The 21,077-nt window shown below is 46.8% G+C and overlaps 7 protein-coding genes across 7 annotated transcripts; 3 read left to right on the plus strand and 4 right to left on the minus strand.

Moving 5' to 3' along the window:
• Nucleotides 1-2,022: 2,022 nt before the first annotated feature.
• V1508DRAFT_420949 (uncharacterized protein) lies at nucleotides 2,023-6,008 on the plus strand. The gene is made up of 3 exons (XM_066940813.1): nucleotides 2,023-2,595; nucleotides 2,734-3,216; nucleotides 3,267-6,008. Exons 1-3 carry the CDS (start codon nucleotides 2,472-2,474, stop codon nucleotides 5,582-5,584), a joined length of 2,925 nt encoding a protein of 974 aa, XP_066794709.1. The 5' UTR covers nucleotides 2,023-2,471; the 3' UTR covers nucleotides 5,585-6,008.
• A 1,259-nt stretch (nucleotides 6,009-7,267) lies between these two features.
• On the minus strand, nucleotides 7,268-8,547 carry V1508DRAFT_420955 (uncharacterized protein). The gene has a single exon (XM_066940814.1). The coding sequence runs from the start codon at nucleotides 8,268-8,270 to the stop codon at nucleotides 7,512-7,514; it is 759 nt and encodes a 252-aa protein (XP_066794710.1). The 5' UTR covers nucleotides 8,271-8,547; the 3' UTR covers nucleotides 7,268-7,511.
• An 849-nt stretch (nucleotides 8,548-9,396) lies between these two features.
• On the minus strand, nucleotides 9,397-10,462 carry V1508DRAFT_405298 (uncharacterized protein; the record flags this gene model as incomplete). The annotated part of the gene is given in 7 exon segments (XM_066938685.1): nucleotides 9,397-9,499; nucleotides 9,551-9,621; nucleotides 9,688-9,761; nucleotides 9,781-9,922; nucleotides 9,946-9,986; nucleotides 10,015-10,310; nucleotides 10,356-10,462. 7 exon segments carry the CDS (start codon nucleotides 10,460-10,462, stop codon nucleotides 9,397-9,399), a joined length of 834 nt encoding a protein of 277 aa, XP_066794711.1.
• A 3,413-nt stretch (nucleotides 10,463-13,875) lies between these two features.
• Nucleotides 13,876-16,032, plus strand: V1508DRAFT_388950 (major facilitator superfamily domain-containing protein). The gene is made up of 3 exons (XM_066937878.1): nucleotides 13,876-14,411; nucleotides 14,477-15,366; nucleotides 15,423-16,032. Exons 1-3 carry the CDS (start codon nucleotides 13,952-13,954, stop codon nucleotides 15,747-15,749), a joined length of 1,677 nt encoding a protein of 558 aa, XP_066794712.1. The 5' UTR covers nucleotides 13,876-13,951; the 3' UTR covers nucleotides 15,750-16,032.
• A 456-nt stretch (nucleotides 16,033-16,488) lies between these two features.
• Nucleotides 16,489-16,815, minus strand: V1508DRAFT_433683 (uncharacterized protein; the record flags this gene model as incomplete). The annotated part of the gene is made up of 1 exon (XM_066941997.1): nucleotides 16,489-16,815. The coding sequence occupies one exon, from the start codon at nucleotides 16,813-16,815 to the stop codon at nucleotides 16,489-16,491; it is 327 nt and encodes a 108-aa protein (XP_066794713.1).
• Nucleotides 16,816-17,479: 664 nt separating this feature from the next.
• V1508DRAFT_420964 (S-adenosyl-L-methionine-dependent methyltransferase) lies at nucleotides 17,480-19,006 on the plus strand. The gene is made up of 5 exons (XM_066940815.1): nucleotides 17,480-17,529; nucleotides 17,587-17,749; nucleotides 17,808-17,973; nucleotides 18,021-18,296; nucleotides 18,344-19,006. The coding sequence occupies exons 2-5, from the start codon at nucleotides 17,685-17,687 to the stop codon at nucleotides 18,674-18,676; spliced, it is 840 nt and encodes a 279-aa protein (XP_066794714.1). The 5' UTR covers nucleotides 17,480-17,529; nucleotides 17,587-17,684; the 3' UTR covers nucleotides 18,677-19,006.
• A 944-nt stretch (nucleotides 19,007-19,950) lies between these two features.
• V1508DRAFT_433685 (uncharacterized protein) lies at nucleotides 19,951-20,590 on the minus strand (the record flags this gene model as incomplete). The annotated part of the gene is made up of 3 exons (XM_066941998.1): nucleotides 19,951-20,319; nucleotides 20,360-20,393; nucleotides 20,445-20,590. The coding sequence occupies 3 exons, from the start codon at nucleotides 20,588-20,590 to the stop codon at nucleotides 19,951-19,953; spliced, it is 549 nt and encodes a 182-aa protein (XP_066794715.1).
• Between the last annotated feature and the right edge of the window lie 487 nt (nucleotides 20,591-21,077).

Below are 21,077 nucleotides of genomic sequence, written 5' to 3' on the forward strand. Positions count from 1 at the left end.
TGAATGTACCGCGTTGAAAAAGTCATCCTGTCCTCTTTTAGTTGTCAATAATTTTGACAATGGAATCTTTCAAGGATAAAATTCATTGGTCGTTGGCATGGAATTAGCTCCAGACGGTACTTTGTAGGCTACGAGGCTCCGTGTTTCCTGATTGACGCATGCTACTGGTCTCTCAGTATTGTATACGGCGACAGCTCAACTCATTGTCGCTAACGAGCGGGATTTATTCTATCTAGACGCTCACTTACTCCGGCGGGAATCCTGACTGTACTGATCGCAGAGGTTATGTACAGTCTGGATGCTTTTTAAGATTTGAGGATGCGGTACAGTGGTTAGATCATCAAGATCAGCTCTAGAAGACCGAGATGGACTGTCCTAAATTCCAGACATGTTCTTGATTCTTCTCTGTACAGCAACCATACTGCAGAGCTGTATGGTGTTCAGGTGTCGCCCCGTTTTAGGGACTTCACCCTGTATGTACACCATAAATCCACGAGAGACGGTATGTTTGTTCGAATCCTCTCGCAGGACCAATATAACTCTAACATATCAATGCAGCTTGTGAACACGCACGTCAATGGAAGAACAGATGCTGGAAGAAGAATGAAGCATTGTAACTCCTCTCGAGAGACATCCTGACCAAAATCATCTATGAGATTGGGGATCAACGAACCTGTTACTTGCACGTGGATAGATAGTAAATGCTTAGTGGTTATTTTGGGAGAAGGTTATTTTGGTTCTTTTGATGTGTTGCGTTCAGGGGCCAAACCTCTTTCTTCTGGCATCGTTTTGGGCTCTGGGCCCTGAGTCCCATGTATATAAGTTGTTCTTCTCTCCTCATCTGTTTTGGGGGGATTTTAAGCGAATCTATGTACGTTTTGTGACAGAACCCTACCGGATAGTAATGTGCAATTTCGTCCGCAACTTCTCTTCCTTGATCTTGGGTCGGCTATGACTCGGACCGCCGGAATGAGATCTATACGATTCCTTTATTCGCTTCTAGGTTAACAGTCTTTCGATATTTCGCTTGTTTCATGAACATATTTTTATTGCGTCTGCTTTAACGGCGTTAATTATGGTTATCACTTGGTACTTAGATTTCCAGCTCGCGCACCGGTCACTGCGGTGGACCGGATATCAATGCAACTTCTTAGTAAATCAGCAAATACTCTCTTTATTTTAATTTCGTTAAGGCCTGAGATAGTAATAGTCATCATTGATAAATAGCACAAATTAAAGTAGAACTCTAATGCTAACTGGCCAGGTGATGTTGATGCAAGGACACCCTTTACTTACGAGGAGTCGTCCAGGACCCGCGCGTTCTCGATCGTCATTGTGCAGACAAACTTGCAGGTAGTTAAGCCTCAGGTGCATTATTGGGGCCGTGCTGACGCGGCTGATTAAAGTGCTAATAATCGCCAATCGCAATTAGCCGAAACTTTACTGTTCACTTTCTAAGAGTGACTTTGGTTGTCAAGCCATGGAAATAATTTAATTGACATTAGCAAGAATTATTGAAGTCGCGAAGTAATTTATGAAGTGTAAAAGTTAAGATGAGGCTTTAATGGCACAAGGTGGCTGCTCCTGGCAAACTGCGGCTTGTGGGGTCAATGTCCCTTGTTCCACCCGCATGCTGTCCTCTGTCAAAGTAATAATTTCAGTAATATTCCGCAACAAGTTCTAAGTCATAAAAGTTTAGGGATAATTTGTGTGCCAGATAAACTGGAATAAACCACTTTGTAATGTCGTGTTAATAAATGACGTTGGATATAAGTTCAGCTTTATTCGACCGTGCATTCAGTCTGTAGGTAGTAATAGTCGAGTGCCCATAGCATTAAACAGAGTCCCAACTAAAAATCTATTAGTGTCCCAAATCGATAGTTCAGATCTGGAAGATTCGAGGGATTGGTCAAGACCACCTCATAGTTCCACTCACGGTCCATGTGATTTGGGTATATATATGATCGACACAATGGGACCGAGCCTCCTTGTCACCCTTCAACAATATTGTTCGGTTATTCAAATTGAAGTTAGCTAGTCGACTTCTTCATGGCGGGTATTTTGTCGCCAACATCCGAGCTCGAGACCGACGATTTACAGATATTTATCTTCAGCCAGAGTGTTTGGTGTCTAACAAGGAAGATGAGGGAATAAATCGTTTGGTAGCGCTCTGTTCCTCCAGCCGACACGCTATCGACTAGCGTATTTAGCTGGGAGTAATCTACACTACCCAACGAACAGATCCTCGCTATCGACGGCGGAAGACGCGTTCCAGCCGGCAGCAAATATGCCTCGTGTTCTCCAAGGTTTTGAACGCATGTCAACTTTTACTCAACTAGATCCTGGCTTAGTCTTCTTCCCTAATAATCTATCCTACCACCTGGGACAACAACATTGGGACAGTAACGCATGGGTTTCTGGACATCAGAGTATTGGCCTGCATCAGATGAACTACTATTTCGACCAGCACAATGCAACCGAGCGTGCGTTACAATCCGGTTTCGCAGTCCCAGGACGAGAAGCCACTCGTCACCTCGGAACAGACGCCGCTTACCGAGAACTCGCCCAATGACCGTGAGCCAGTTTCCTATAGTGGTGAGTATTTTTGTGTACTACGTCCTGCGGGTTTTATCGGAGGCTGGCCTGTTTGAAAGACAGAGAAAGAGGACCTATTACGAGCAGGACATGTCAAGTATATCTTCTGCTTATCTCTTCCGTCACTAAATGTTACAGATTCCGAAGGCATATTCGTCGACGTTGGTAGTCTGCCCGACAAAGGTGACGCTGACTCTTTCGACTTGCCGTCCGGCAGTAGTCTCTCAACCATCTCGGACCTCAAGGCATGGCTTCACGGTATCTTCTTCGGCAACGCTGTCAACATCAGTAAGACATCCGGGGATGAGCGCCGGATTGCCGCCGCGTTACGTGAGACGGCGTCGCTCGACGTAGACGGCATTCTCAACCGTTTCGAGACGGGCTTCTGCGGGATCACCGACGTCGTGGCGAGAAAGCGACTGGCAGAGTACGGCAAGAATGAGCTGGCGTCGGCGGTCTTGAAGCCGTGGTACGTGATTGTCTTCCAGGGCATAATTCATCCGTTCAACGTGCTGCTCATGGTCCTTGGTATCTTGGCAATCACTTTCGCTGACGAGCCGACTACCTTCTACTTCGTCATGGCGATGGTCATCTTATCTGTCGGTCTACGCTCTCACGAAGGTGAGTCAAGAATGTTCCTGCTCTCGTATGGGTCTGCTGACAAATATTAGAACTGAAATCGCAAAAGAGTTTCCAGTCAATGCGCGAGTTGGTGGAGCCGCAGACTAAAGTGCTTCGTCCGGACGGCGTCGGCGGATTCATCGAGACAGAGGTCGCGATGGCAGACGTCGTACCTGGTGACCTTCTCAATCTCCGCCCAGGTGACATCTTTCCCGGCGACGCCGTGCTTATTGAGTCTAAGGATCTCTTCGTTTCCCAGTCGTCACTCACCGGCGAGTTCCTGCCTGTCGAGAAGAGCATGATCACCAATGATCCTCAGTCGATCTTCGACCTTGCCAACCTCTGTTTGATGTCCACGTCCGTGGTTTCCGGTCGCGGTCGGGCGGTTGTTATCGCCACAGGCAGCCTGACCTACATGTCAACGGTGAACTCAGCCCTCAACTCCAGCGCGACCGAGACTACTAACTCATTTGACATCGGCGTCCGCAAGGTCGCCTATCTCCTCCTCGGCTTCGGTATTATCATGGTTCCGATCGTGATTCTCGTGAACGGTCTGACCACCCACAATTTTTACGACGCCGTCATCTTTGGCATGTCAGTCTTGATCGGATTGACTCCCGAGATGCTACCCATGATTCTCAACGCCAACCTAGCGCATGGTGCGTCCGAAATGGCCAAGCTCAAGACTATCGTCCGTAAACTCGACGCCATCCAAACCATGGGTGTTGTTGACGTCATCTGCAGCGACAAAACTGGTACACTGACCAAGGATGAGGTCGTCCTCACAGACTACCTTGACGCTGCCGACGTTAGCAACAGCGACGTGCTCAAATATGCATTTTGGAACTCCAAATTCTCCACTGGCTTGAAGAATGTACTTGACCGTGCGATTTTGGCCGCCGCAGAGGCATGTGAGGAGGTGGATTCTCTGTGCGAGAAGGGCTACGCTCTCGTTGACGAGTTGCCGTTTGACTTTGTGCGACGGCGCATGTCGGTGGTGTTGAGTACTGGAAGCAAGACAGAAATGATCTGCAAGGGCGCAGTTGAGGAGCTCCTCGACATCTGCAGCTATGTGAGGGAGTACACCGGCAATGTCACTGATGTCATTATGTCCTCCACCTACCGCGAAGAGTTACTCGCCACGGCCGCCGGCCTCAACTCCACGGGTCTCCGCGTGCTTGCAGTCGCCGCCAGAGTCATCCCCGAGGACGAACTGGAAGAGAAAGATTTCAGTGCTGAGAAGGACGAGCATAAGCTAACCTTCCTAGGATTTCTGACTTTCCTGGATCCGCCCAAGGACGACTGCGCCGACGCGATTGAGGATTTCAAGAAATATCATGTCGGGATCAAGGTTTTGACTGGTGATAACTTGGCTGTGGCGTGCAATGTGTGCATAAACGTTGGCATCGACACTGAGTATTGCATCACCGGTCCTGAGTTAGATGAGATTGTGGAGGACGACGAGAAGTTTCATGAAGCCGTCGAGAGATGCTCCGTCTTCGCGAAGCTCACGCCGATCCAGAAATTCAACATCGTCAATGCGCTCAAGAAAAACGGGCACACTGTGGGGTTCCTTGGTGATGGCATTAATGACGCTCTTGCGCTCCGTGGCGCGGACTGCGGAATCTCCGTCGACACTGCGACTGCTCTTGCAAAAGACGCCGCAGACTTCATCTTGCTCGAGAAGTCCCTCCACGTTATTACCCACGCAATCGTTCGCGGTCGCCAAACCCATGCCAACACGATCAAGTACATCAAGATGGCCACCTCCTCAAACTTCGGCAACGTTTTCTCGGTCCTCGTTGCTTCTGCTTGGTTGCCCTTCCAGCCCATGACGGGAAACCAGATCCTTATACAGAACCTTCTGTATGATATTTCTCAAATCGCGATTCCGTGGGACAATGTAGATGAGGAGTATCTCCTGTACCCGCACCAGTGGTCCGCCGACTCTGTCCTAAAGTTTATGTTGTACTTAGGCCCTTTGTCCTCTTTGTTCGACGTGTACACTTTTGTGGTGTTATGGTTCTTCTTCGACTTCCGCCATCCCTTCACGGATGACGTGAAGTACTTCCAAACGTGTTGGTTCTACGTGGGCCTGATCTTGCAGACCCTCATCGTGCACATGATTCGCACCGAGAAAATTCCCTTCATCCAGCGGAACTCATCGTGGCAGCTGGCGTTAAGCACTGTTTTAGTGATTGGCTTGGGAATAGCCCTGCCGTTCACGCCCCTCGGTACCGCGGTCCTGGGGATGCTGCCCGTTCCAGGATCATTTTATCCGTTCTTTGTTCTTGCGATTGTGGGATACTTTGTCATTACACAGGTAGTCAAGAAGTACTATATTTATAGATACCATGAGTGGTTGTGAGTCAAGCCACCAGCTAGTGGTCGGTGTCTTAGAGAGTGAATTGCATAAGGGCAGCCTGACGTTAGTTATTATTATTAATTTGTTATTGGGGTAGACCGTCTTTAGTTTGTATTCTCATCGCGATACTCCGTATCACTCTTGTGTGAATGGAGGAGACGTACTGTACCTATATAGTTCAGTTAGTTGCACCATATTAGACGGCATTTATTTCGAGCATATTTTTACGTTTCATTTTTGGGGGGCATTGAAGTTTTTGCGCTGTAAGGGTCAAGTATGTCGGAAAGCAATGAATGTGCTCTTGCACAAGGAGTAAGATGTCTAGAATAGTGTTTTGGCGGACAAAAGACACTGGAATTCATCTTTGGTTCTGGATCTTAAGAATATTCGCAGCTGAACTGAATATCAAACCAGGTCGCAAGGAAACGGACTTAAGCAATGGGGACAAAAATACACATGAGAAAAGGGGACCAATCTCGAACACAGTGCCGTAGCCCATGCCGGTGTGCACGATGCAGTTACTCCGTCGTAGGAATGGGCCGAAATATATCTTTCGATGGGAGCAGGCTGACCGTAGTAAAATTGCCGATGCTGACTGCAGAATACTTAACCCATAAAAGTACAACAACGCCAATTGCGATGTTCATATTGGCTCTAGGAAAAAAGTGGCATGTAGAACCAAAGGGCACTTGTAGCAACGAGGAACCCTGATTATTTCATCTATTCTGTCAGTGTCCGTCGAGCACCTATATTCTACGAGAAGTAGAGCCTACGTCAAACATTCCGGCTACTGTTGTACATAGTGCATATTGCATGATGGCCAGCTAGCAATCGGAGGACCTTCATATTTGAGTCCACGTTATAATGTCGATCGATCGACAGACAATTCATTACACGTGAAAGCTTGCAACTCTCTCCGCGAAGCGCTAACTCGAAGCCAAAATGACTTGCCATATTAGGAAAGTCTCGCAATCTTTTTACATGACACAAATTTACGTGGGATAGCCCTTGCTCCCTGTATTCGCCAGTGAGTTGTCGCATAATTGTACGGAGAAATTTACGTCAGGTCCAATCGACTCAAATGTAGAGCCGTTGCCGTTTTTTTGGATATTGGCACGCGTAACGGAGACGACGTTAGACTCAAAAGGTAGCTAATAACGTAGACTGGCCAAGTATTCAATTACGGGTAAGTTCAATTAAATCGGCAGCTGTCAGAGCGGAAACAGGGCAATAGCACAGCATAAGGTTGATGATCCCGATTTTTTGCCCAAACCTTGAGCTCTTCCCAAATGTATATGCCAAGATAGGGTAACTTACAGTCCGTGGAAACGGGATTATCCGAAAAAACTGAGACACTCCAGAAGGACATTGCGTCAGAGTTGGACACGGCTGCCTTCAAGAGCAGCCAAATTCAAATATCTTCAGATAATGCGCACAGTTTCACTCTTGAAGGCTATAACGTCCTACAAGATGGTCATGGCATGGCGCGAGTGGTCAGCTGAAGCTCCATTTGGACGCAGCATATACGATGACCACACGCAGTTTGGGCAGCTCGCTCAAGTATTTGCTGAGGTAAAGAAGCAGCGGCCGATGATATCGAGGACAACCAAGAGCTAAACACCACATCACTGTAGCGATAGTGACTCCATCACTTAGCAGAAATCTTATTAAAAAGCGAAGTTAAACGAGGAAAGTTGTCCGGAGACATGACGTCGATGTATAAGCCGACAAGCTATTCCTACTACACCTAGTTTATTGCGTAAGACTTTCCCTACGAACATTTACTAGTGAGCCACAATGGAAACTACAGACAATTTGAATGTTGACTTTTAGACAGTGCCTCGACGATCCTGCCCTCCATCCCCCCTCAAATCAAACAACATTTTGTCTCCCTTCCAATAGCATCGTATCTTCTATTGAAAAAAAAATTTCACAAGACCCCTGGAACAAATCTCTTCGTCTTATGATGCCACCTCTCCCAATCCTTCCCAAACTTCTCCTTCAACATCTTCTCTTCATCCCCCACCCGGAGCATCAGACCCCACGTGCACAGCAGCGCCACTATCCCCGTCACAATCGCACCCGAACCATCCAACCTCTGCAAGACTGACGCGGGGATCCAGCACGCCGGTGACGCATCCCATCGATAGAAAAGCATCACATTGGACATCACAATGAAGACAAGGCCAGTGTAGCTGGGATGCTGCAAGTAACGATAGATTCCGCTCTTGACGAGCCGGTCCGGTGGAGCAAGCCGGAACGTAAAATTCTTGCCTAACCTCCCGTAAGCTGACAGACGGATGGGCGCTCCCACCAGGATGACGAGCGCTAGGAAAGTTCTCGTCCACGGCGTCCAGGCGAAGAGCGCAGGGTTGAGGTTTGATTGATTCGGACAGATATAATGAAGGATCGTCATGTCCATGTCCGTGTTTCTGTTTGTCAGTGTCTCTGTCGACGCAGTAGTGATGGAGGTCACATGCAGCAACAACGATAGAATCCCATGGTACAGCGCAAGAGAAATGATTCCTGACCGGTTGAAGATTCGAGTCGTCGCAATGGAGACTATCCCAACGCGGTCGCCTTTGTATGGCTGTGTTGGGTTAGGATTCGGTGGTGTTGTGCAGACAGCGCTGAGGTAGCCGGCGAGCAGGAGACACAGCGAGATGCTGAGCGCAGAGACGGAAAACATGACTGTCTTTTATTATAATATGATAAATATGTTTGATTTGCTGTTTTCTCTGATATATGTGTTTCTGTATCAGTTTCTTTGTCTTGGATTTCAGTAATATGTAAATTTTTATGACCTTTGATATTCGTGTAGCCAAGCTAATATTTTCACCCAATTGTTTCGATATTTATGCTCCAGAAGCCCGCTGACTAGAGAATAATAATCAAGGAATGAAAATGAAAGAATACAGATTGAAGGAGCTAACCGTAGATATGTGAAATCTTATATATACACTGATGAAATGTGAGACGAAGCCTGCGTTTGATGCGCCCGCTCTACTCGCAGCAACCCCTAACCCAAATCCAAAACGGTTTAACTTCACAATTGAAAAGATCTAATTCTATTAAAATACGAGAACCTATATCTGTAAACAACGCGTTTGGCCATATCTTGATCATCAAATTACCATCGCATGGATCCAGCAACAGGTTTCTTGTATGAAGGAGAGTCAAAAACCCCATATTTTGTCTGCATCGTTTAAGAATCGGTTACGCGAGACAATTTGTTAACGCGCATGCGATCCATCATATTTTGCAGTGAAAAATGGCCGCACTCGCAAAAAGATGCATGAAGCTTGATCTGCGGCTCCTTTGGCTGGTTCCCTTCAAGGAGTGACTCAACGATTCCTTGGATCGTTACCAACTAGTTGACCAACATGAAGGAGACCATGAAGGTATTCGTCCTGAAGCTTATCCGGAGAACTGACCCTTGACTTCTGTGGCCAGGGAAACTCCCCCACTCAACTGCATCATTTAACACAATTGCGTCAGTGCTAATGGAGAGAATATACACGGAAGCTGCTTACAAGAGTGGTCATTGGGTACAACGACCGCCTCTGCAGGTTTGGATTTGAGCTCTGTGAGTGAATGTTTCAGAAGCATGGAGCCCAAGTCATAGTTCTCAATACAAGTCAATCCGCCGACGAGTACGGTCACCCGAACTCACAGAAGACCTTCTTGGGCGACCATGCTCCAAGTTTGTGGGTAGAGCAAAGATATAATTATAGACACCTTAGAAAACACTCAATGAAATAGAATCCAGGACAGAAAACAGTGTGAAATGGACGAATGCAAGAACTAATCAGAGTCTAGTACCCTCTGACCATCCTGTGCTTCTCCCCGACCCTTTGAACAGCAGTCCTCAAAATTGCGTTACGGATTTTCGCCTCAAACCAGCTTCGCCGAAAAAATCTAAAGGTGTGGTCATAATTTCACTGCCACTGAGAATGTGGCTCGGAACACAGTCTCCGAGTACAATCTCGTTTAAATGGCGGGACATCTTCCCCAGAGAATCGTCCGTCTCTAACGACAACCTGCATCGTTGTCTGTCAGCCGAACGATCCCGCATGGACTGTAAGTTCGTCAAGTTAGTCACTTACAAATGATTGAGTCGGCTCAAGTAACGCCCCTGGAGGACAGTTTGGGTCCTCGTTGCGAAAAGTCTCAATAACTACTTTCCGCAGCGTCCCAACCCACGTAATTGTTCCATTTTAGTGGTCCAAATGGGTGTTGACGCAGTTGAAGACGGAGCTCATCTCTCGCTTGCTGGATGGTTGCATTCAGCTCCTGTTCGCATGCATAAGGCCGAATGGAGGGCCACTCGCCGCGGTCCTCCTCAGTAATGTTCATCGCAATACCCAGACGGAATGCAGAGCACAACCGCACCATGAGATGGGGGCTCGCAGACTATTATATGTCTGCGACACCTACTTCAAAGGCCACCATAAGCGTTTCATCGTCATTGAAGGCGTAACTAATTGCGGCATCCCATTCCCTGATCGTGAGGCCATCGCGAGTATCTGTGCGCATCGTTGTGTCGTTCGAACGAGTGACGCCCTCCCGGATAGTTTCGCTGATACCGACGAGATGCATGACGTCATTACAGGAATCGGTAAGATGACCCATTAACTCGGCCACAATGTCGGAATGCAGTGGCGTTGGAGCAGCGACGACGGTAGCAAGTTTGCCTGCGCTGTCGGACCACAGTCTAGGGAACCTCAAGCTGCGTGGGCGGTAGTCATGTATACATCTTGTTAAATGTACTTACTTGTTGCCCTCATTGTCAAGATATTCCTGCGCATATTTATACTCCGCCCATGTCCTCGGTACCTCTATTTTAGCGTCCGGCGAAAGCGGGCGTCTCACGACGTTCATCACAACGGACTGCCCATGTGGACATCTTTTCAATACTTCTATTATCTCAGTATGGCTTTGTGTCTCCGCAGTTAGATGGATTTGCTGACAGTCGTTGCAGCCTTCTTCGCTATAGTAGATGCTGCATTGCTAACAGTTTTCTTGGTTGTCTTCTTTGCAGGCTGACTGGATATATATGCCTCTGCGACTCGGCGCAGTGATTGCCGACCACGCGCTGCTGATCCATAATCGTCAAGATCGCCAAATGACGCTCATAGTCAATGTTTTGGGACAGGTCAGATGAGAGAATCACAGAACTCAATCATAGGGCAGCAATGATTGCCAGAAGGTCGACAGTTTTTTTCTTCGAAGCCGGCAGTTTAGAGCAATCAGTGACAAACGCGGTCTGTATGCGGCGGTAATAGCGCATTTGGATCCAGACTAAAGCTTTGGATTACGAGCAAGAGAAACGCGTCCACAGGCGCTTGGTGGGCAGCGGCATAAATCGAGCGTCACGTGACAATGAAAGACCAGTTTCAAAATTTTCACTTTGGATGATCTGGCACATGTGAAATTACTCCCCCCAAGCGGAGCGGATCACAAAAAGTCAACATGAGCTTTATTTCTCCTTATAACAAATCATATCAACGTTATAACGTAATGTATGGGAACCTGGTCACAAATACCCCACTCTACTTTGCCAACTCTATAACTTATAACATGGGCTATCATCAACCATCTAAAAGCGACCAATCCGAAGAAAAGATCCAAAAGGCTATTCAGGCCTTAGAAAAGAATGAATTTCCATCCATTAGAAGTGCTGCCCACCACTTTGAAGTTCAGAAGTCAACTCTCATTCGCTCGAATTACTGCTCCAATGACTGGAGCAAATCGCGTATTCAGTCTCACGAAAACTATCAGATCCTCTCGAACGCGGAAGAAAAGACACTAGTACGATAGATTACACGTCTTACAGCAACAGGGTACCTGCAACACCGGCGCTGTTGAAAGAATTGGCAGAAGAGATTCGTAGTCGACGCGTTCAAGTCGCGCCGCGTCGAAATAACTTACTTACCGATTCTACTCCCATTGGCCACGAATGGCTGTACCGATTCCTGGGTCGATATCCAAACTTGAAATGAGCTTACTCACGCCAATTGGAATCTGCACGACATAAAGAAGCAACCTCTGACAAGATTACAACGTTGGTTTGACGCGTTTCAACTACGACTCCAAGTACAGAAGTACGAACTCTGCCATATCTACAATATGGATGAGACAGCAGTTGGCGATACTCAATCTACACGTATAATTGTCGCTTCTACTGAACCTTACCACCAATGGTTAGTTTTAAGGCCCAGAGTACCAGTTCAGCATGGTTTCCGCAGAAAACACCTCCTGAATGGCGATTCTCAACGAGTACTAGCGGCTGGACATCTAATAGCCATGGTTATTAGTGTTTACGGAAAGTATTTGAGCCAGAGTCAAGCAAGAAGTATAAAAATCCATTTCGGTTACTGATTATGGATGGCCATTCTAGTTCGAATTTACGATATCTTCCGTCGGAATCAGCATCATAAATCCAGCAGCTTCCATTTGAGTCATTGGTAAGAAGCTCTGATGTGGGGAAGCCGGAACCTTTTTTGCAGTTAGTCCGACACCGAGTCCAACGCCGAGAGCGATAGCAAGGAAGATCGCTATTTCGATAACAATATATTTCGGTCTAGTTTTAAGGCCACAAATTTTCAACTAATTTTCGGCAATTCGCTTTTGTCCTTGAACTGGCGAACTGCCACATTAGATATATATAATGCAGACGTATCATATTTTCTAGCATCCGTATCTGACTTGGTCAGTATTTCCTGAGGCCCGTGAGGAGCTGATTACTTCTGGGGCAAGATGAGCAGGATATGCCTGTGGGGCATCATCTGAATCTTGTTCGGCCATGAGATCTTGTTACCTATTACTGGATCGCTTTGATAAGGGGAACGAGAGAAAATTTAGGCCACGGTGGTGTGAACGGTTTTAGTAATCGCGTACGAAGAAAGATACATACGCTAATGACATACGCTAATCTTAATCCTCAAGCTAGGGCCTCACGCCCAGCAGGGAGAGCCAAAAGCCCACTCAGTAAACAACAAAACATGAAAAACAAACCAAAGCCACAAAACCGCAACAAGGGAATACCACAAACTCTCGCAGCAAGAAGGCAAACGTATTCAGCATCGCTCCGAAGTGCCACTCTACACACTGTCGCACACTGCTCATAGATGTATTGAAAGTCTGTTGTTCTGCACTCGAGCCAGCCCCTTCTAAGGACGTTTAAAGCTTAACAAGAGAGAATATGTATTTCGTAAGACTCCAGTGAGAGCACGAAGCAGGCTAAGTAGCTTTCGTCTAGGAAAGACTCATCGCGACGGCCAAGATATGGTCCATCCAAATGGATTATAAGTCCAACAAGAGTCGCAACAGATTGGTATTTATGGCGTGAGCTCTCGCTCATATCGATTGGAATTCGGTCGCATCGTCTTGTAGTGCGAGAACAAACTTGTGTCCGTTGTAGACCTCCTTCTGGTGCAAATTTGGCCGACAGATTGGCCTGAGGGTGCCGTCAATGAACCCCGAAAATCAAGTGTTGCTCCCTGGGTAGTCGCGCAAATTCCGAGAAAGTTTTAATGGGGGCGCACTTCATCCCAGTAGACTAAAAGCTTGAATCGGTTGCAGATATGCTCCATCGTGGTCCAAAATCTTCACTCCATGCTGATCTTCCTCGCCCGAACATCCTGAAAACTAGTGGTGGGAGACAACGGCCATTCGGCTCAATTATAATGCAACTTCTGATAGGATGCCATCAGGTACCACTCTAAGTCTCTCATGTAGCATAATTGGGAACGCTTGCTGCCTTGATAATCTGCTTGCTTGGTAATTGTACCCGCGAATACGCGTGTAATCATCTACGACGGATATTTCGGATGCAGATGATCGGGCTTAACAAAAGCCGCGCCTTTTCGTCCGATTCGCGGAAATAAGCCGTTTGACTAGCTTTGTCTTGACCATTCGGCTCAATTATAATGCAACGTCCGATAGGATGCCATCAGGTACCACTCTAAGTCTCTCATGTAGCATAATTGGGAACACTTTCTGCCTTGATAATCTGCTCGCTTGGTAATCGTACCCGCGAATACGCGTGTAATCATCTACGGTGGATATTTCGGATGCAGATGATCGGACTTAACAAAAGCCGCGCCTTTTTCGTCCGATTCGCGGAAATAAGCCGTTCGACTAGCTTGAACCGCAGCGGTTATCGGCGGGGTGGTCCGTGCACTCGGTCACTGATTATGGTGACAAATCGTTCGGGTCGGTGGCAGGGTCTTCTCCCTAACCCTACGCTTATATGACTGACTATAGAATCAACCTTACTCTCGTTGGTACCGGCAATCATCCTCTTCCGCTCCACTGCACTGTCGGTTACATACAGTACTCTTACTCATTGAGCACGACTATATTGCAATGCAATCATATCTACAATACCGAAAAATCGGCAATGTCCTGCGCCAGCAGCTTGGAAGCGACCAAGAGAAGGCTAATTCTGATCTACCCTCTTCTGCGAGCTCAAGCGAGACTAACACACCCGCTGAGGATGCTGATTCATATCCTGCCGGTCGTGTCATGACGTCAAGGACCCATTATTCGCAGCGTTCCACCATGGGTCATGCCTTAAATGGGATCCAAGTTAGAGACAGGACTACGCTTGAAGGTAAAGGAGGAAGTGTTTTCGTTGTTGGCTGGGATGGCGAGTGTGATCCAGCAAACCCGCACAATTTTAGTAAGATCCGACGAGTGATGACGACATTAATCGTGTCTTCTATCGCTTTCGTAGTAGGAATGGCGTCATCTATCGATTCTGCAGTTCTGCGACAGGCAGCCGCCGATTTTGGAGTCAGCGAGGTCGCAGAGAGTTTAGCAACAGGTACGTTCATTTCCGTCCATTGTGACCGAGACTGCTCGTTTCTCTGACTGTCAAATTGCCCACAGGTATATATTTAATCGGTTATAGTGTCGGCGCCTTGTTTGCTGGACCGTTCTCGGAGACACTTGGTCGAAATGTGGTTTACATATCAACTCTCATCCTGTTTTCAATCTTCATCATGGCCTCTGCTCTTGCACCCAATTTTGGAGCACAAGTCGTGTTTCGCTTTCTGGCGGGTTTCTTTGGGTCTACGCCGTTGGTGTGTGCTGGAGGCTCTACTTCTGACATGTGGGATACAGTCGAAAAAACCTATGCCTTCCCCATCTTCGCCGTTGGCGGTTTTTGTGGTCCTGTGTTGGGCCCCGTGGTAGGAAGTTATATTGGAGTCGGTCATATTGGCAGCTGGCGTTGGACAGAATGGATCTCGCTCATCACATCGGGTCTCGTACTGTCATTAGTAGTCCTCTTTCAGCCAGAAACTTATGCACCAATTTTATTGAAGTGGAAGGCTCGTCATCTTAGGGAGATTACCGGTGACAACAGGTACAGAGCAGAGCTCGAGATCACCCACACTTCTTTCTCGACTCGCATGAAAATCGCATTAAGTCGGCCTTTTACGATGCTCGCTGAACCAATCATCATCTTAATGGCGGTCTATTTGACAGTTCTTTACATTGTCTTATTTACATTTTTGGACGGTTACACATTCATCTTTGCAGACATCTACGGAATCTCGCAAGGCCTTACAAATATTATATTTGTCGCGATGGCCGGCGGTATGCTCTTGGCGACGATGCTGGTGCCCCCTCTGTATCGACTTACCAAAAAAGACATGGAAGGCGTTCTGGCTCAGGGAGGGACACACATCGACCCTGAAATCCGGCTTTGGTTTGCCATGCTTGGAGGCTCTATGTCAATCCCAATATCTTTGTTTTGGATGGGATGGACAGATTTTGTAGGTGACCCAGAATGCAACCACGATATGATTAGCTCTGGCTGACTGTGCTTTAGGTGTCTATCAGTATCTGGTCACCGATTATGGCCTCTGTAATGTTCGGCTACGGGGTCATCTGCATTTTCATCAGTGCCTACATGTATATCATTGACTCGTACGAAGTTTACGCTGCATCCGCCCTGGCATTCGTTACCCTTCTTCGCTATGCTTGCGCAGGCGGAATGACTGTAGCTGGCATTTCGTTCTACAAAAATATGGGCACGCATTGGACTTTAACGATCTTGGGCTGTATCAGCGCGCCGTTAGTGCCAATCCCATATGTCTTTTATAAATGGGGTTATCTCGTTCGACGGCACAGCAAGCATGCCGTTGCACGGAAATGATCAACTACATATACGCGCGTATCCGCAGTTATGAGAAGACAATTGTTCAACATTGGAGTGTTCCGCATATAGAAGTTGTACTTTGGAAAGACATCCCCGGACAAACATACTCTAGAGCCAATTGTCATGAGAATGACCATGTCCAGCTTATCGCAGGTACGGGTGAAAAGCTCCTTAACTGCATCACAACGGTTAGGAAGGAAGACGAAATATTAGACAAAATTGTAAAGTCGGCTAGAGACATAGACAATAATAAGGATACAGATATAGGCAAAATTCTTAAATATGGACAGCAGTAAGATACAGATATAGACAGAGTCCTTAAAAATGCACAAGGGAAGGACCCTTGACCGACGCGACAAACACAGAGTCAAGGGTCGATCCGAGACGAGCGAACGTCTCCCAGGAAGCGCGCGCAACACAGAAGTACAACCGAGTTTGATTCGTAGGCGTTCTCTAGAGTGATTTTGAATTCAGGCAGAATTCTTTCAGTAAGCCGCACGAATTCACGTAGAATCGTACTACTGGGTCCCCCCGCCAACGAGACCTTGAACAGTAGGTTCGCTTCGATACTAGAAGGTAGCGACTGTCTCAGAGTGGTCGATGGTCCTTGTTTCAGAGGAAAACCAGAGGGCACACATTGCCAATGATTTTGTGGACGGCGTCTGGAGTTGTAGCCATCTTCGAGCGTAGTAATTCGCCGAACAGACTCTCAACATTGACGGATATATTCCCCGAATTATGAAGTGTGTACCAATATCTTCTGCATTCCAGTAAGCTGCAATCTGTTTGATTCCATGTCGACAATATAGGCAATGATGAATAGGGATCTGGCGTGGATAAGCTGTCTAACATTAGCCACCATCCGTTCGTGGACATCCATCACATGAAATTTGGAAGTCTTGTCGATAGCAAAGTACTCAACATCATCGATCGCAAATACGTCCTGCATACAACCGGACAAAGTAATTGCATCTTGATCGGCACCAGTGGCATCAAAAACAGTCCTCAAATCTAAAACTAAATGCTTTGATGCTCTGATAGCTTGGTGCTTCGACTGCTTCATAGAGTTGTGATTGTATATGTGTCTTATACACGGGAGGTCGGGCAAAACGAAATACGTTGCTTCTATGGCGCAGAGCAGCGTTTGGAATGCAAGCAAAACCACGATCTTGCATTTCTTGTCAATTATACATTTTTGTGGCTTCGTGACAGGGTGTTCACTGTACTTCGAGAGAATCGTTTGTGTAAGCCGTCGCCAGTGTCTGTGGTGAATAGCGGAAAGTTCGTTGGCAGGGTGGGAATTTGGCAATCTGGCATTTGCACGGAACCTATGTCAAGCATCGGAAGAATTCCATGGCTTTACTAGGCCTAATGTATCCTAGAAGCTTTGCAAAGCTATCAATATTTGACCCGTCGATGTTCTCCGCAAGTTTGTCCTTGGCTGTGCCGCCACAATATAGTCTATTTTCACCTCGATGAACATGTAACGTGTAGCGTTGTAACCTTTTTCCGTTTTATCCGTCCCTCATACAGATCGACCCATCTTGTATTGGCGTGTCTACTCCTCTGCACGACTTGATCGCAACTATAGACGCTATTAGTCGCAATAGCGAGTCTGCGTGCAAAACTTCAGGGACAAGCGTCATCTTTGAACTTCAACCAGACGCGACTAGTGGCGGGCTTGATCGTGATGAATTGATATCCTCCTCAGTGTACCTCATCGCATGAAATCGTACGTAAAACACCGGCGGGCCTGCATAGACATAAATTTGTCTGGGTAAGGGTAAGTGGGGACCTACTCACGTTGAGCTGTCCAGACTGACGGCGGTTTTAGTGGCCAGTTTTATTTCGTGTACATTTAGCTCAGTTTCAAGTCCATTATTTTTATTTTATTTTAGCTCGATTATCTCCAATCGAGGGAATTGGAGACATATGGCAACGCCGAGCTCCGGTGCTACTCATGAGCGCACACGGCTCATAGCCCATTTTGAAGCGCGGTATGGCCATTCGCAGTTTCTATTGTTACTTGGTTCATGCAGTCTCTAATAACAATAGCTCTCCGGGAAATCAAGGCTCTGGATGGTGCGAGCTTTGGGATCGAGGTGAAAGCAATCTATGGGACCGGGGGAAGCCATCTCCTCCGCTGATTGATCTGCTCGAACAACGGCATGACTTGGTAGACCCGCTCACGGGTGGCAGGCGCAAGAGGGCCTTAGTTCCGGTAGGTGTGTTTTTAGGATTTCATTCAAGTTAACTGATCAAAATTAGGGCTGCGGAAGAGGATACGATGTTGTCATGCTCGCTCTCCATGGGTTCGATGCCTACGGACTGGAAATATCATCGAGCGCTGTTGCCGAGGCAAAGTTGTATGCTGGCTCAGAACTGAATAACCCCTCTGCGTACAATTTCTCCGATATTAATAGCTCCACTCGTTATACCGGAGGCTTTGCCAGCTTTGTACTGGGAGACTTCTTTCAAAAGGACTGGGCAACGAACCTGCCATTCGGCAACGATACGAAATTCGACATGATATACGATTACACTGTGAGCAGATCTTCCATATCTATGAGTGACTAAATAACATTATACAGTTTCTATGCGCTCTTCCGCCTAATATGAGAGCCGAGTGGGCCAGGCGTATGGCGGAGTTGCTTACTCCAGGCGGTTTACTTGTATGTCTTGAGTTTCCGTTATATAAGGCCCCTGATCTACCCGGGCCACCGTGGGGCCTTAGAGGCGTCCACTGGGATATACTGGCTCGTGGTGGGAACGGTTTAACTGCAGATTTGATAAACGCAGAAGAACAGAAAACCGATGCAGAACCTGGCCAGGGCCAGTTTAGGAGGATTTTACACATTCAACCACCGAATTCATATGAAATTGGTCGAGGAACGGACATGTTAAGCGTATGGGAGAAGATCTGACCAAGGTCTTTAGAGGTTAGCTTAATGAAGTTGTGCAAGTTTTGTATATGACCCCAGGGTGCCAGACAAGGGAATTTTCAAGACTCGCCTCAGATAACGTTGACAGCATTTAATGAAAGCCACGGACTCTCTACGCGGAGTCTAACAAAACCACTACTATATAAGCTGGAAATCTGAATCGAAGTCAGCTGATCTCCACAAACGAAGTATCTATGTCTATGTCATTGGTCTTATATCTACCAGTGAACGTACTCTCCGTGAAAGGCAGACATATTGGATTGATCAAGCATATCAAATAAATCTGCTTCTGAAGCAAAATTGCATTTGCGATATTTTGATACTATAGCATAACTCTCAACGTCGAACCACAAACGGGCTCGTCCCCATCAGGGTGTTTAATGTAAAACATCCCACCCACGAAACCAAAAAATAACCACTCTCAAGGACAATACGCGTCTATATGTACATAAAGAACGGGTAGGTCAACATGATGCACCGGTCAAAACAAAGTGACTACGAGCTAGATTTGTTTCCATAGGGATATGTTCGTAATACTATGATCTCTCATACTAATTCAATCCCGCTCTTTGAGCGAATGACTACTCGTTGTAAGCGACTCGACTGCCGAGGCCTCTACGATAGCAGTGATGATGAAGCACCACCCGAAGACTCCAGTCGAGAGATCAAATATGCATAGGGGCTTTTGCTTAACCAGCGATCAACCCTGAAAACCCTGCCGTCATTGTCGTCGTTGCTTGCGCGTTTTGCACTGCCAGTCAGTGGATCAAATACAAGTCTCTGCTTGTTTCCGCAAGCGGATTATTGTGTATATTTTTTCCAATGGTTCCCCTGTTCCCCTACTATTATAACATACAGGTTAAGTCATAAATACAAGATTCACAATAAATAAATTCACTCATGTTCAATGTGATTAAAAATTTAAAAGCACCAGTTGTTTATAGGTGTCTTGGTGGAAAGTTAGACCGATCGTAAAGAAAGTCGAGCAGACATAGTTATTTGACTGCTTAGACTGCTGATTTGCCGATATTACCCTCTTCTGTGAAGACCTATCATTCGGTTGTATTAGTGTTCTGGCTTACTGATCGGAGCAAAGAGAGTCTTACATATTTCATAGTCATTAGAGAATTCGCGTCGTGCGGGTCCTTCGGGCGTCAATAATCGCGTGCGAAAGCCAGATATGCCCTTTGAACACTAACGGGCCAAATTCAGAAATATTTGTTGACAGCCAGCGCCGTCGCATCTGTACAACCTGATCATCGACCTGGCGCGAGGTTAATGATATCGCTTAGGCGGCGCGGAATAACGCTCTTTTTCGTAGAATGCAAGTAACAAAACGATCTTGCACTTCTTGTCAAATATCCACTTCCTGGCTTTTTCAAGCAGATTTTCATACGTCTGGGAGACGCCAACCTCGACGACGACTTTGTACTCCTCCGTGGTTTGCGTTTCAAAAAAATGACACCATCTGGCTGCATCTCATAGTTCGAGTGCCCATTTTGTATTATAGTCGTCGGGCTGTTTGTAGATCCGAGCCTTTGGTCGGGGGACAAACGGATTCCTTCATGTACCACGAGGGATTCTACACGATTGCAAAGTTGGTTGAGAATCGCGCGGGGACTAGTCTTCGTGGAGTCGAGTGGGAACGGTCACTATAGTGAGTACCTGCCGCGTCCAATCGTAAAATAGTCGGGGATACCTATAAGATACATCAGTGATTCTGGTTACAGTTTCGCATCGCATTGCGTACGAGTCATACTCATCATCCTTGCCGAATTCTGTCTTGAGTCGATCATATGAAGACGAACTAATCTTAAACTCGTACTCGTTGTAAGGCTCATTCGCCAGCACAAGTTTGCGTATACACTGACATCGGATCTCTTCTTCACTAGTCATTGATACCAATGTCTAACAGGTTCTTCCGCAAGATTTCGTCATTGAGTCAGTCTGAGACGCTGTATTTGAAGTGGCAGCAGATGATGCGTTGCGACGCTGCACGCAATACGTTCTGTGGAAGATCGACGCGTCTCTCCGACGTAGGTAGCCATTTGACGTGACCGTGATAGAATGATCGGCACAATTTTCACAGCTTCACAGTTTTCAGTGTTCAGGTGCTGCGCTTCAGAGCATAGCAGATATATTCAGCAAGGGGCAAGAGTTGGTTCAGATGTTTAGCCAGCTCAGAGTTGCATTACATTTCGGCCGGACAATCAATTGTCACCAACCACACAAGAGTACAACACCACATTTACTACCATAACCCACACGGAATATACTAGAGGAAGTTTTAGGGGTGTTCACGAATAAAAATTTCGTTATTCGTATTCGTTATTCGTATTCGTAGGATATCTGCATATTCGTAACGAATAAAATCTGAAACGTC

The sequence above is a fragment of the Lipomyces doorenjongii genome, assembly GCF_038497915.1.
Source record: "Lipomyces doorenjongii strain NRRL Y-27504 unplaced genomic scaffold V1508scaffold_40, whole genome shotgun sequence".
Classification (NCBI taxonomy): domain Eukaryota; kingdom Fungi; phylum Ascomycota; class Lipomycetes; order Lipomycetales; family Lipomycetaceae; genus Lipomyces; species Lipomyces doorenjongii.